The sequence below is a fragment of the Rhinatrema bivittatum genome, chromosome 2 (assembly GCF_901001135.1).
Source record: "Rhinatrema bivittatum chromosome 2, aRhiBiv1.1, whole genome shotgun sequence".
NCBI lineage: Eukaryota > Metazoa > Chordata > Amphibia > Gymnophiona > Rhinatrematidae > Rhinatrema > Rhinatrema bivittatum.
In genome coordinates this window covers 537,645,540-537,660,298 of record NC_042616.1, presented here as the reverse complement: position 1 = coordinate 537,660,298, position 14,759 = coordinate 537,645,540, and the positions used below count along the sequence as shown (strand labels likewise).

Below are 14,759 nucleotides of genomic sequence, written 5' to 3'. Positions count from 1 at the left end.
AGGGGAGGAAAAAAATGCATCAGATAAAAGCAAAATAGAGAGAGAAAGAGGGAGAGAAAAAAAAGAGATATGTTGAAATCAGGAATGCCGTGTCGGCTGCAGCAGCTTGCAAGGAGACGGAAAATAAATGTTTGGTCTCGGCGACCAAAAGTAAAAGAAGGCTGTGAATAAAAATGCAGTCATCACCTACCCAGCTAAATCTGGCGAGGGATAATCCTCTCTGCACATAGAAAAGACAGAAAGAGTGACAGGATGATCAGAGTGCAGCAAACTCCTTGAGAAAGAGAGAGTGACACCAAGCTTTTTTATGCATCTTTGTAACCAAGCTCATTTTCAGGTCATATTTACATAAAAGGAACAGTTCTGGGATCAAACAATTAAATCAGTTGGAGAAATCAGAAGTGTAAGACTGGTGCTTGAAACATCACATTCATGAAGTGAGGGATTATAGCAGAAACTCTTACCTTTGGTTGCATTGGAGGTGGTGTCCTGGGTGACACCTAAAAGAGAAGGAGAAAGCTATAAAACCACCAACATAGTACACAATTGCTCCAGTATTGTAAACCAGCACTGTAGATTATGCCGGATTTCACCTACTAGTTCCCACTTTAGAAAGGATGGTTGCTATGGAGAGATGGCTGATCAATTTCAAGTTAAACTCAAAGCAAGTGGATATCAGCCTGGTTTGGATTTGATGACACTTTTGAAATTTTTCTCAGATCTGATGGAGAAAATCATTGAGGGCCAGGACTACCTGGGGTGCAAGAGGTGCACCTGCACAGGGTGGTTGCAAATAGCAGCAGTCAAAACAAAACAGGCTCTGACAGCTGCAGAAACTCAAAAAACTCAGCATTTTAAATCACTTCTTCTTCAAATCTATGGTATGTGCAATCCACAGCTGCAACAAGTTCTGGTTTTTGCAGTAGCTTTATTTTTGTGATTTGGGCTTTATGGCTTTTTTTTTTTTTTTTTTTTTTAAAGCGATTTCACTTATTTTATGTCTCCACCTTTGACATGACCTTTAGTTGTTAAACAGTTGCAAGTATGGTTGGTTAATCACCGCCTATTTTTGAATATGAGTAGAACAAAGATCCTATGGGTAGGAAAGGACGTTGCGTTAAAGAATAAGAACCAAATCCAGCTATCCAACACTCGGTTCCAATACAATCAGAGATAAAGAGCTTAGGAGTGTTTTTAGACTCCCATTTGTCTATGAAGCAGCAGGTTTGCCATGTTATGAAGATGGTTTGACCTTTAAGAGGGTTTTTGCCTGCAATATTCTTCAGGATGGTGGTACAAGCCCTGGTACTTGGCCATTTAGATTACTGCAGTACCCTCTATATTGGGCTTTCAGATAGGTTGATGCGTGTGATGCAGTCAGTACAGAGTTTGGCTGCCCGAGTTAGAACGGGGATTTCAAAAAGAGGTCATATGTCCCCAGTTCTTAGAAAGTTACACTGGCTCCCAGTTAAGGGGAGGGGCAGATTCAGGTTGCTAACCATCATTTTTAAACTTATGCATAATCTTTCCCCTTGTATTTTACAAGGCTTTATTGTGTGTAGTGCGTGCACTGAAATCTGAGAATTCACAATTGTTAATGTTCCCCCAGTTAAAAAAATGTAAATGGGTCAAAACCAGAGGGTGTGTTTTCTCTGACGTTGCACCAAATGAGTGGAATAGACTTCCGGTACAAGGGAGACAGTCACAGGATTTTAAAGTTTTTAGAAAGGCATAGAAGGCAGTACCTTTTGAGGCAGCATTTGGGTGAAGTGGGATGACTCATTTTAAACTGTTTTAAAGAGACAATATACATTGGTGATGTTCTTAACTCGTTCCTACATGGTTGTCTTTAGTTGTTTTATGATTGTTATATTGTAATCCGCGCCAAACGTTTTTGTGGAGGTTGCGGAATAAAAGCATTTTAAGTAAATAAATTAGCTAGCTAAATAAATAAATAGATAAACAGTTGCTAACTTTCCATTTTTTTCTCAGGGAGTAAGGCATGGGTGGACAACTCTGGGCCTGTAATACCACTAACAGGTCTGGTTTTCAGGATACATCCACAATGAATGTGCATGAGATAGATTTGCATACAATGGAGGCAGTGCATACAAATAGATCTCTTGCCTATTTCATTGTGGATATCCTGAAAACCTGATCTGCTTGTGGCCTTCTAGTACTGGGATTGCCTGCCCCTTGTTTATGGATTACGTTTCTCCTGGAAAGGCAGCGTGAAGGAAAGTTATAACAATTCATTGTCTCTCCTTATTTTCTTCCTTAAGTCATTGGAGGGAAGGCCTGTCTAACAAACCGCAGAGCCTCTCCTATGAAGTTTCTCTCTTCTGCTCTGACACCCTCACAACTTGTTCTTTGCTCCGTTCCCTGTCTTTCTTTACCAACGTTCAAGGATCAGCGGGAGAACTGGTCCGTTGTACTAGGATAGCCCTGTAAAAGGATTACAATAGGGCTTGATGCTGTTGAAAAACGTGGCAACTGTGGAGGGGGGGGGGGGAGCATGGAAGTACAGAAAGGGTATGAGGAGGGAGAAAAGAGACTTAAAGGGAGACGCAGAGAACAGTATGGAGGAGGGGGCAGAGGGTGCATGAGAGAGAGGAGGGAGGGGAAAGGGACAGACGTATATGGAGGAAGACATGAGTGACATAAGGAAGAGGGGAGAAGGAAGAGGTGGGGTCACAGAGAGGGAAGACGGAGTAGGATGGAGGAGACAGTGAGAGAGAGAGAGAGAGGAGAATAATGACAGAGCAGGGTATGACGAGGGAAGGGAGGAGAGCCAGAGGGGAGCCACAGGGGACAGCAGAGGGAAGGGGAAGGGGGCAGGGGGAGCCGCAGGAAAGAGGAAAGGGAGAAAGCATGAGAAATGAGGTCTAAGGGAAGGGCATGAAGAAAGAGAGGAGGGAGTGAGAGGTGGGATGAAGGAGTGAACTGGAAGGCTGGGGAGGGTTAAGGGGAAGGGGAGACAGAGGGCTGTGAGGGTAAAAGAGACAGGAGAGGGAAGGCTGGGATGGGAGAATGGCAAAATAAGATGAGAGATGGAAAGGTGAGGAAAAAAAAAAAGAAAATTAGGTGTGAAGTGCTGAGAGAAGAAAGGCAGAAAAGAGGGATATGGGCAGAAGTGGCAGGTAAGAGAAAGAATGTCAGCTCGAGGGAGAGCTAGAAAAAGGAGAATCATAAAAGGAAAAGGAAAACGGAAAGGAGTCAGGAGGAGCAAGAACATTAAAAGAAAGAAGAAAAGACAGTATGATATGGGGAAAAGGCAGAGGTAGAAGTATTTTTGTTTACATTTTCAATTAGATATCTAGTTCTGTGCCTTTTATTCTGTCTGAATGTGCATTGTGGAATTCGTGCTGTGAACCAAACAGCAAGCTCCAAGTGGGGTCAGAAAGCCGCCTTTCCTGCTGCTGCCCCAGGTCCTAGCTTCCGCCCGCTCACTGCTGCAGCTCTCTAGCTTCTCACTTAAGTCTTCTTCCTTCCACTCCCTGTCACGTCCGTTAGCCACGGACCAGGCTGCGTGCAGTGGCTATTCACAAGCTCTATAATGCCTTCTGGGAACCCTTCCAAAGAAAGCGGAAGAGGCAGGGTCACGTGGCAGCTCTCAGTCATTGCATTCAGGCACCCGGCAATTGCCTAATGTGCATTTAAAGAAGCTGAGCAAATATTTTAATGGTGGGGACCTCAGAAGGGGCGGGCACATCGGTAGCAGTGGAGGTAGGGCAGAAGCCATCCGCAGCAGGGGAGGGGAGAGGCATGCAGCAGCAGTGGAAGGAGGGAAAGGGAAGGAGTGTCAAATGTAGAAGTCACAGCCTAGCCCAAGACCTTGCACTGGGTCCTGAAATCATCTGATTTCTACCAGAGGATAAAGGTGTCAAGTCTAAAGACATTTCCAAACTCCATAGCAGATGTGCAAGCTGATGAAATGTGCTTTGAATCTTTCACATCTGCTTCATATTTCTTCAAGGAGATTCAATGAATCAATTTGATAAAGCTTAGAGGATTTTCTAGGTTCATCAAATTGTATTCCCTATCCTATTTTGAAAACGTTTTCATCTCTCTATTAAGGTGTAACAGGTACATTTTCCTTCATTTTAAGGAAAGAAAGAAGCATTTGCAGCATTTGAGGTTAAAGCAGTCAGTTCATCTTTAAGAAATGCCGCTGTTCTCTGGCCGCCTTCTGCTTCTTACCTACTGCCCCTGCTTTACTCACTGCAAATGTGGCAGTAATAATCTTGGGGAACAGTAGTGCCTGTAATTAGGAAACAGTCTTATCTTCCTGAAGTCACACAGGTTTTCTGATTAAATAAGCGGCTGCTTAGACAGGAGGAGCAGAAAGATTAACACAAATTCTAGATGAGGGCTCTGGCAGGGGTTTACGCAGACCTGTACCATTTAGCTAAGCAGCACTAAAATACTATTTCCTTCAACCACACTCCAGCTCTCCTTCCTTAAATGGCATATCAATTTTATTGATAATCACAAAAAACTAGAAGCTAGTTTGTGAGTTTTATAGTTTTGTGAATATTGGGATTTGATTCCTTTTCCCTCTCTGGTTGTTCTTATTTAGAGATATCAATTTTATTTCCATAAACACTCAGAAACTATTGTAGGAAACAGGGCTACTCACCTTTCTGGGCCAGATGCATCAATAATTTCTCCCACAGACACAAAATAGGGGAGGGGAAAACCATCAGGCCTCGTAAACCACATAGCCACGCTGAAGACCCTTACACATTCGCTTATTCTCAGTCACCTACCCTATTGCAACAACCCTTCTCCATGGTCTCTCCTCTACTCAAATAAGAAGGCTGCAGGATGTACAAAACACAGCTGCCAAATTAATCTCTGGGAAGTAAAAATATGATCATATGACTTATTCTTCAAGAGCTCCACTGGTTACCAGTATCGGCTTGGATTGTTTCCAAAATTGCCTGCTTAACTTTTAAGGCCTTTAGATGGAGCTTCCCATTGTATATTACAAATCTTATCACACCGCATTCCCCTATTTGCACGCTATGCTCTTCCTAGTTTGAACTGTTAACAGTGCCATCACCTAAAGGCATCAAGTTTAAAAGAACCGGAGAAACCAGTTTTTCATATCTTGTACCAAGCATTTGGAATTTCTTATCTTTAGCCTTGCGATTGGAAAAAGAAAATTTAGAAAGGCTCTCAAAGGTTTCCTTTCCTCACAGATTTATTCCAATTGATTTCAATTATTCAGCTGTGTTTTGATCTGAGCCATATCTAATTTAATTTTAAGAAATGGTGGCTTATAACTAGGTTTTATTTTTCTTTTATAGTCATAGTTTTATGTATTGTTTGAACAGTCTTATTATTGTATGTTCTACTTGTGTTTATTAGTTATTGTAATTCTGTTTTATTTTAATTCATGTTTCATTATTGCAATTTAATTTTATGATTATCTTAACTTATATGATTTGATTTACATTTAACTTTTTGTACATCAAGTAAATAAACTAAACTAAGCCCTTAAATGTCACTCCTAAGCTGGCATTATTTGTTTAAAGGACATTCATTTATCTACATGGCCTTTAGCCCATCTTTCCATAAATATGTCCAAGTTGTGTTATAAAAATAAACAAATGTAAAAGTCATGACATAGAAACATAGAGCTCAATCTTATTACATAGCACTTAGATCATAATTTTCAAAACTGACGTATGCACATAGGTCCCTTTGAAAATTAGCGGGTATGTACCAACCCTTGTACGGCATACACTCGCACATTTATACAGTACCTTCATGGGAGGAGGCGCAAATGGTCATGTGTGCATTTGCATACATGCTTTCAATTTTAGAAAGTGCTGTGTGCAAAGGGTTCTCCCACCCTAACTCTGCACCCTGGGAACGCCTCTTTCAAGTACACATAAAACTACAGGTGAAATAGCTTTTGCGTGTACTTTTACATGTAGAACCCCTGGGATAATTTTCAAAATCCTATGGGGTAGATTTTAAAACCTCTGCGCACATAAATCCTCCCGGATTTACGCGCTTCTATTTTGCATAGGCTGCCGGCGCACGCAAAGCCCCGGGACGCGAGTAAGTCCTGGGGCTTCGTAAAAGGGGCGGGAGGAGGCGTGCCCGAGGGGCATGTCCGGAGACAGGGAGCGGTCCGGGGCGTGGCGACTGTTCGGGGGCGAGCCGGGAGGGCAGTCCCGAGTCCCCCAGCACTGCGGCCTGTGCCAGGGGATGCCGGGGCGGCGTGCGCAAGTTGCACCTGCTTCAAGCAGGCGTAACTTGCCCAACAAAGGTAGGGGGGGGGATTTAGGTAGGGCTGGGGGGTGGGGTAGATAGGGGAAGGGAGGGGAAGGTGGGGGGATGCGGAAGGAAAGTTCCCTCCGAGGCCGCTCCGATTTTGGAGCGGCCTCGGAGGGAACAGAGGCAGGCTGCGCAGCTCGGCGCGCGCAGGCTGCCGATTTTGCACAGCCTTGTGCGCGCCGACCCCGGATTTTATAAAATCTGGTGTACTTTTGTTCACGCCGGTGGCGCGAACAAAAGTACACGCGCGCATATGTTTTGAAGATCTACCTCTATATGTGCTTGTAAAACAGTGTTTTATTCACTCATATGCTTTCGAAAATTCCCTATAATATGTGTACAAACTATAAATCCCCTAAACAATAGCACTCAATACTCATGACATCTAAAAATTCAAACATAGAGTACATATCTAAAGTTAAGAAGATCTCAAATATACCCCTTATTAGAATGCATCAGGTCTCACTAGACCCTGAGTATAGTGAGTGATGTCAGAGTAGGAGTGGTAGGTGGTTGGCAAGTGCCAGTATTTTAACAAAACTCAGGACAGGTGAATACAATAGTGACAAAGAGTATAGTATATGTCTAGTAGAAAATAAAATATCAATAAAATGATCCTAACATTGCCTAGCACAAATAAAAGAACCAAAAAATAAATACATTACCAGAGATAACACCATTTTAATCATATAAGAACAGAATGGGAGAAATCACTTAGAACCAGGCACAAATCCATTTTTATGAACATGTTTAGGCAGCACTAAACCCCCTTTCTATGTGGGTAATAGATCACCAGTAGAAGAGTTTTGCAAATCTGAAATACTACATTTTAATGACTGGGGAAAAAAAAAGTTAAGAAGAACATGACTGTAAAAATTACTTATTTTAAAACAGGATAACCCCTCCTGGACAGGATTAAACAGCAGACTTAAAAAAGCATTGAAACAGATGTTAACATCAGTTTAGAAGTACTTCATTGATAAATATAAATCTGTATTAGTTTGACAAACTGCAGCAATATGAATAACACCTTGTATAACCTGAAACGAGATGTTCCTAAGATGGGGAAAAAAGGCAGATAAATATGTAAAATAATTGGGTGGGGCAATGAGATAGAAATTATGAAAAATGATCCCATTTTATGAATGACCTCAATAAAGAGAAAGTTATAAAATAAAGTTTTAATTATACCCGTACTGAATAAGACTCCATTTCGCTACACAAAGCGCAATGAACCAAGGTGCGTAACTTACTATGTTCTTGAAAAAGTGGACAACAGGGTTGTCATCACTGTGCCTGCCGTGGGCATGGTGAGAAGACCTCTGAGGCATGGTGGATACGTGGCTTACTCTGGCCGCACTCACCTCCTGAAATGAAGGAGAACCCAACAGATGTAAATGGAAAAATGTGCAAAGCAACCAAGTCAGAGAAATGAAAATACAGGAACCCAAGATAAAGGAAAAACAGAATCGAAGATTCAGATTTGTAAAAGATCAAATGGGCATTGACGTGGCATGTTCCACATCACTGAGCAGGTACACAGAGATTGTATTTTATGAGTTCTGAAAGCAGACTGTGAGAATAATAGAGCTACAGTGTGAAATATTTGATTTCATTTGTTCTGAATGAAGGAAAAAGAAGCCAAAGACTGGAGCGTGCTGTTTCAAAGCGCACTGGAGAACTGGCTTGGTCCTGGTTGGTGGTTAAACTACTGAAGCAGTGCAAGCAGGCAGATTGGGTGTGAGGAACCAAGAGTCAAATCTAAATGGCCTACTGCAGGGCTCCCTAAGCCTGTCCTGGGGATCTCACAAGCAGTCAGGTTTGCAGGATATCCACAAGGATTATGTAAGAGGTAAATTGCATCTACTGGGTTTCTAATTTGTGCAAATTTAGCTCATGCACAGTCATTCTGAATATCCCGAAACCTGTCTGGCTGTGGGGTTCCCAGGACAGGTTTAGGAAACTCTGGTAGGACCTCCTGTTTAGAAGAAAGATGGATTTTCATAAGGCGCAAGGCAGAAATTTGGAATTGAGCTTTGTTACCCTGCCATCAATTGATTTTTTAGGGAACTTATATTACCTGACATATAGCGCTTACACTAATGATCAGCAGTGAGGTATTATCTTCACTGCTCACAAGTCCATTGTGGGAGAACTGCTTTAAGAGATAATGTCTAAAGGGATTTATGTAGTTAAAACCATCATGAAAATAAAAATCATACCCCATATATCAGGCCATTAGAGACATTAATTTGGCAAGGTCAGTTTGGGTCTGCCTCTTCACCCTCCTCCCTATGTTTTTCTGTCCTAATGAGAAGTCATTTTTTTTTTCATTTTTAGCTTAACTTGATTTTAGTCTTAAAAATGAAAAAAATCATAAAATACCATCTTGTAAAGACTAAAAAAAAAAAATAGAGAATTTACACAAATCAAGTCACATTTCAAACAAATATCTCATATTCTTGGGGGCAATGGGAGTGTTCAAAGGCTGACAGAGAGGGATTTTCAGCAGAGCAAATGCAGGCAGATTCTTGCAGTTTTTACATTGCATTGAATAAGCGCTGTTTCTCATACAGTACAACAATGAGCAGTTTCTATGCAATCAAAGCCCAATCTTCAGGCGAAGGCAAGAAGAATAGAAATTCCAGAAATGAATGGAGAACTGAGGAAGGATGGAAACACAACTTACCCATCTCTGTAAAAATACTAGGACAAAAAAAAAAAAATCTAAGTAGGAGCATGAGTGAAACCAAAGTTATCTATGGGAGAATAAAATGCAAACGTTCAGGAAATGAGAGCAAATCCTGATAAGTGGAACTAACATCTCATCGCCTTAGGGCAATGATTCAAAGCCCTGTGGGCTTGTCATATGGAGGGGGTCTGTCTACGACCTTAATAATGTAACGCACAGTCAAGTACAAAATAAACGTAAGCCCCAAACATTCAGGTAAAATATCCAATAATGTCATAACGTGTGGATGTGCACACAGACACACGCACAGCGCTATGGAATGCAGAATGCAAGATCAATGTCATTTGCTGCTTACTTACCAGGGCTGTGTCAAATGCTGCTGTCTCCATCTGCATGCAACACATGATCAAACAGTATGCAAGCACCAACCCCATCTTTTACATTCAGTCCTGTCTAAACGCGTTTTTACTTCCTCAGGGAGACGTTTACGCTAGAGACCACAGATGAGAGAATCCTGTGTGCCGCTATATTTTATAAGATTATGCACATCAATATTGCTTTATTGATCATTATCTTCCTGTCAGGGAGGAATTACTGCCAATCCCTCCCCCCCCCCCCAAAAGAAGCCCAAGATAACAGCAGATGTTTTCGAGTCCTCCTCTTTCCTTTAATTTATTTGCAGTCTGATCAATGGACCCAGAAAAGCCACATACTCCTGGGAAGCACCCTATTTGCAGTAAGCTTTAGTTCTGTTCCAATGTGGTTTGTTTTTTTTTTGTTTGTTTTTTTTAACAACAAATGCAAAAGACTGTCTGGAACAAAAAAGAAAATTACCTTCTGATCACATAGGGATACGTTTTCAGTGGTGCACCTGACAGCAAAGTCACATGCCTGCTCTGAAAGATGCACAACAATGCTCTAGGTTCACTTCAGCAGAAAGTAGAATTTACAGAGCGTGACTGATGGAGGGAATAGTGAGATCACAAAATTGAAATCCACTCGTGTGTCCAGTACATGTGTGTATTTTTTTTTATTTTTTTTTTAAGAATAACCTTTTATCGGGTTAGCTTCTGCCAGAAGTTGCCGTTCACAAAACAAGAGATATAGGGACAGCAATCTGAAGGAACCAATATCTATCTGTGCAGTTCTTAGGATTTCCACTCTATGGTCCCGTGCTTTGAAACTAATACAGAGATTTACATTAAGTCACCACAACCCATACCTTTTTCTGGCAGGCATTAACCTGGACATAAGGAATTGTCATTTTTGATTCAGGATGAGGATGCAGCTTATAAAGAGGCACAGAATGAAGAGATTTATTTATCTATCTATTTATTTAAGGCAGAATATTATGGAATTAGAAAGTGGGTCTAAAAGTCATAGTCTAGAGTTATGGTTTTCAACCCTCATTGTTAATTCAGGCACTTATCTGTGGGCATGATGGGGCAAAAGTCCATAAGTGGCTGGCCAGCACCATTTTGAAAATGGTGGCACAGGCCTGGAGTATTGGGGGGGGGGGGGGGGGGACGACACTCGAAGCCTCACTGGGACACCAGAGCTGTCAAGGTAATGCAAGGGTTGAATAGGGTGGAGAGGAGAGGAAAGAGGTCTTGGGGGGGGGGGGGGGGTGTGAGGGGATTCTTCTTTTCTACAAGGGTGGGACTTGGGGGAGGGGCCAGGCTGGGAGGTCTGGGTGAACTGGCGGGGAGTTCCAGCTGAAGGCCAGGAGGGATCTCGATGACCTGGAGAAAGGAACTGGGTGAACTGGTGGAGGAATTGGTAAGCTGGTAATGTCAATTACATGTGCATGTTTAAATGTACCGATTTAAACATGTAAAAAGGGTTTTATGCAGGTAAGTTCTACCTGATTTTCATGCATAAAATATACAAGCTAAAAATAGGTAGGACAAATATACGCATTTACAGGTAGATTTTTAAAAAGGCACGCGCGGGGAAACCGGGGGTTGTGTGCGCGGCTGGGCCTCGCGCGCACTGCACGCATTTTAGAAGAGGCCCGGCGGCGCGCGTTACCCCCATGACCTCGTTGCCCCCAGGCCTCGGCAAAGGGGCGGCTCGGGGGGGCAAGCAGGGGCGGGGCTGGAGGTGGCCGGTACAGCAGCCATTTGCCGCTGTGCCGGGGAAATGCCTGCCGGCATGCACAGCTTACTGCAGCTCCAGAAGAGGAGCAAATGGTAAATTAAAAATTCACGGGTGAGCTTGGATAGGGGTAGGGAGCGGACTGGGAGAGAACTGGGAATAAGGCCGATCACGTCGCTGCGCTTACATGGAAAATTTACCCCCCTCCCCCCTTGTGTGCACAAGTTACGGGCCACGCGCACATGCGCACGCGAATGTTAAAACCTGCCGTGCATGTGCGTATGCTCCTCGTATTTTATAACACGCGCGTGTGTGTTATAAAATAGCCACGTGCATGTATGTTAGAAAATCTACCCCTTAATGCATTGAATTACTCACTTTCAATACATTGCATTTATTTGCATATAAGCAAACATGTGCACATATGTTGTGGGGTAGGGATACATTTATTTTATAATTCATGCACCTGTGATACGTGCAGGTTATAAAATACTATCATAGATCTATGTGCAGTCATATACGTGCATATATGCTGCCATGCAGAGCTGTTTGTCAGTTATATTGTAAGCCCTCTGGGGACAGAGAAATACCTACAGAACCCGAATGCAATCCACTGTGAAGTGCCTAAACAGACATAAAGGGTGGAATATAAATTAAAAATTAAATTAAATCATGTGAAAGCCTTTTGAAGTCATCACCACTGAAACAAGATCAGAGAAACAGAATATAATGGTAGATAATGATGGCAAGATCCAACCCTGCACTAAAATGCAAGCTGAAACTTTTTGTATTATGTGTGTTGGTAAAAATGTAGTGGTGTATACTGAAACATCACTTCATGGGCTTTGCACTACATTTTTGTGTGTAGCAGGTAAAAATTTAAAATAGCATATACATGCTATTAGTGTGCATTGTAATCCGTCAAACTGAAGCTTCCATTTGCTACTAGTGTCTTTAAGCTAAATAGCATAAGGCCATGACAAAAAATAGCAGGTACAAGCTAAACTGAGCACCTACAATCCTCGTTTTCTCATGGCTCAGTCCCCTTGCTGCTGCCTGTATAAGAGTAAACCTGGCATAATTGCCTGCTTGCGTAGCATATAGTGCAGAGGGCAGACGCTTGAGTACATCCGTAACTCAGGACAGGAGAAACCAGACCAAAAGCATGGGCCACAGATGTTTGCCAAGGAGAAGAAGAGCTGGCATCAGAGCATTCCTTAGCCGGCCCATGTGCATCCATCCCATTAATGGAAAGGAAAAGGAAGTGTTAGCCTTTATCGAAAGATTTATTGGTTTTCCAATACGAAACAATTTTTTGGGAAAGTGTTAGCCTTTATAGAGAGATTATTGGTTTTCCAAAAGGAAATAAATTTGCCAGCCCTGAGCCAGAAAAACACCGACATCCAACCAACCCTGCTCTCCACAAGTATCCTATAATGTTGAGGAAGCCACAAACACAATGACAACTGCTCATGCTGAAGCCCAGATTACCTGTAGTCACTTTGGACAGACTAAACACAGCAACTGACATTGTCAAATGCCAGCAAAATAAGCTCAGGTGACTGACAGCACCATGTGCCCCAGCCTCAGAAACTACTTTTTCTTCTTCCATGGCATCTGCTCTATTCATGTCATAGAGAAGTGGTCATCTCAGAGTGCCTCAGGCCAGAAACAGAAAGACTAGAGAGGGAAGGAGCTACCTTATTAGCATTCCACTTAGTGCCTACTCAATGCCTTCTGCGAGGGACTTACAGCTCAACTGCTGCAGCCTTGTCTGAACACCAACTTCTGTCTTTCAGTCTCTGCCAATCATCCGAGACCATGCAGGCCACAGGCCACATGAAGTGCAACATTTCAGCGCAATCGTATGAAATATTACAACATTGTGTCTCATGCACTATATAATGCACAGCAATGTCTGAAAACACAGTCATCGTCGGTGAACCTTTGGTTGGAAATTACTATTTGTTGTCTAAATAAAAGGTGGAATCTTTTGGAAATGCTCAAGTTGAGTTAGTGTCTCTGTTGTCTGACCTCCTCCTCCTCCTCTCTGTCTCATGCATTCTCCTTCTCGCCTGTCCTTTACTCTACACCTCTCTCTTGCTTGCTCCTGTGTCCTCTATACCACATTTCTCACAGCATCTCCTGTCCTAAATGTCCTATTTCCTCCATCTTCAACTACCAATACATTAGCAGAGCTCTTGAAAGAGCGTGTGAGCTAAAAAGTTAACTCCTGGTCAGAGCTGGCATATGCACTTTTTTGCACATTTTTTTCAGACCGGTTTAGTATGCATGTTACATTTATTATTAGCATTTAGCATGCTATTGTGTTAGCACATGCTAACTGGCCTTAGCATGCATGTTGAGCTTTAGCACCTAGGCCCCCATAGTCTATCCATTTTTCTACTCCTGTTGCAAAACCACAGATGCTAATTGATGTCTGGCTCTACTCTTGCTTCCCCTCAGCTAAGGACCCCTATGCTTAACCAATGCTTTCTTGAATGTTGATACTATTTTGGCCTCCACCAGATCAGTTTGGGAGGTTGTTCCATGCACGCACCACATCTTCCATAAAGAAATATTTCCTTATGTTACTCCTTCATCCAGCCCCTTTTAGTTTCATATCAAGATCCTTTCTTCTGAGAAATGCTTGCTTTTGTGCATTATTTGTACCTATGAGGTATCTTGCTATCATTTTTGCTTTCCTTTTTCTTTTTTAGGATATAGTGCTTAAAGTAAAGGCCTTTTACCATTCTGGTAGCTCTCCTCTGGCTCGTCTTTACTTTCTGTCTATATCTTTTTGGAAATGCAGCCCTCAATATTGGATACAGTACTTCAGATTTGATCTACGCCAGGGCCAGGGGTTTGAAACCTTTTGGCTTCTAAGACCCCCCCATGCCCTATTATAAAAATGCCTCAACTTTCTGTACACAAGTATTTTTTTTCCCACATATAAATTAGCTAAGAAAGTAAACATGCGTATTTCCATATTATTTTCATTTTTCATTAGTTTTTGTTAGATTTGGTAGATCCCCTAGGTGGCCCCAGAACCATGGTTTAAAATCCTTGCTCTAACCAAGTATTTGTATAGCTGTACAATCCTTTCCTTTTTCTGTTATTTATACCTTTTCTCTAGCCACTCTAGCATTCTTTGGACTCTCGCCATTGCCTTGTTGCATGGTTTGGCAACCTTGAGATTATCAGCTATGATCACTTCTGAATTCCTCTATGGATTTGTAATCCCTGGACTGATTATTCCTGGATAGACGCTTCACAGGCTCATATGTCAAACAGTCACTGATGACACACTTCCCTTATTACATTACTTTCCAGGGTTCCCTGAGCAGGGGGAAGACAAGTCTTCTAGGCCCTGTGCCTTGCAGTTACTTAAATCCCAGCTAGAAGTTACTGATTCCAGCAGCGATGAGTGTTCAGTTCATCAGACATCAAGAAACACATTAGACACTGATGGTTTCCAACAAAATTTGTATAATGTGTGAGTAAAAATGTATTCTAATATATGCTTCTTTTTTCCATTCCATGTATATGATATCATTGAAAAATTAATAAACAGTAAATTGAAAAAAAAAAAATTAATGAGTATTGAAGAAATGTTCTTTGCAGCGATATCTTCATTTAGAGATGTTCCAATCAAGAATTTAGAATACATTTGTGATCT

At 42.0% G+C, this 14,759-nt stretch overlaps 1 protein-coding gene across 7 annotated transcripts in view; it reads right to left on the bottom strand.

The window, feature by feature from the left end:
* The window catches only part of MBP (myelin basic protein), a 459,476-nt gene that overhangs the window by 31,822 nt on the left and 412,895 nt on the right, over positions 1-14,759 (bottom strand). For 6 of the 7 annotated variants that reach the window (XM_029590845.1, XM_029590844.1, XM_029590841.1 and 3 more), the window contains 3 exons: positions 7,545-7,658; positions 465-500; positions 191-220 (listed from right to left, as the gene is read on the bottom strand). In XM_029590845.1, the coding sequence (XP_029446705.1) occupies positions 191-220; positions 465-500; positions 7,545-7,658 (180 nt within the window). The remainder of the gene's footprint in view (positions 1-190; positions 221-464; positions 501-7,544; positions 7,659-14,759) is intronic. The other variant, XM_029590846.1, reaches the window with a different exon arrangement.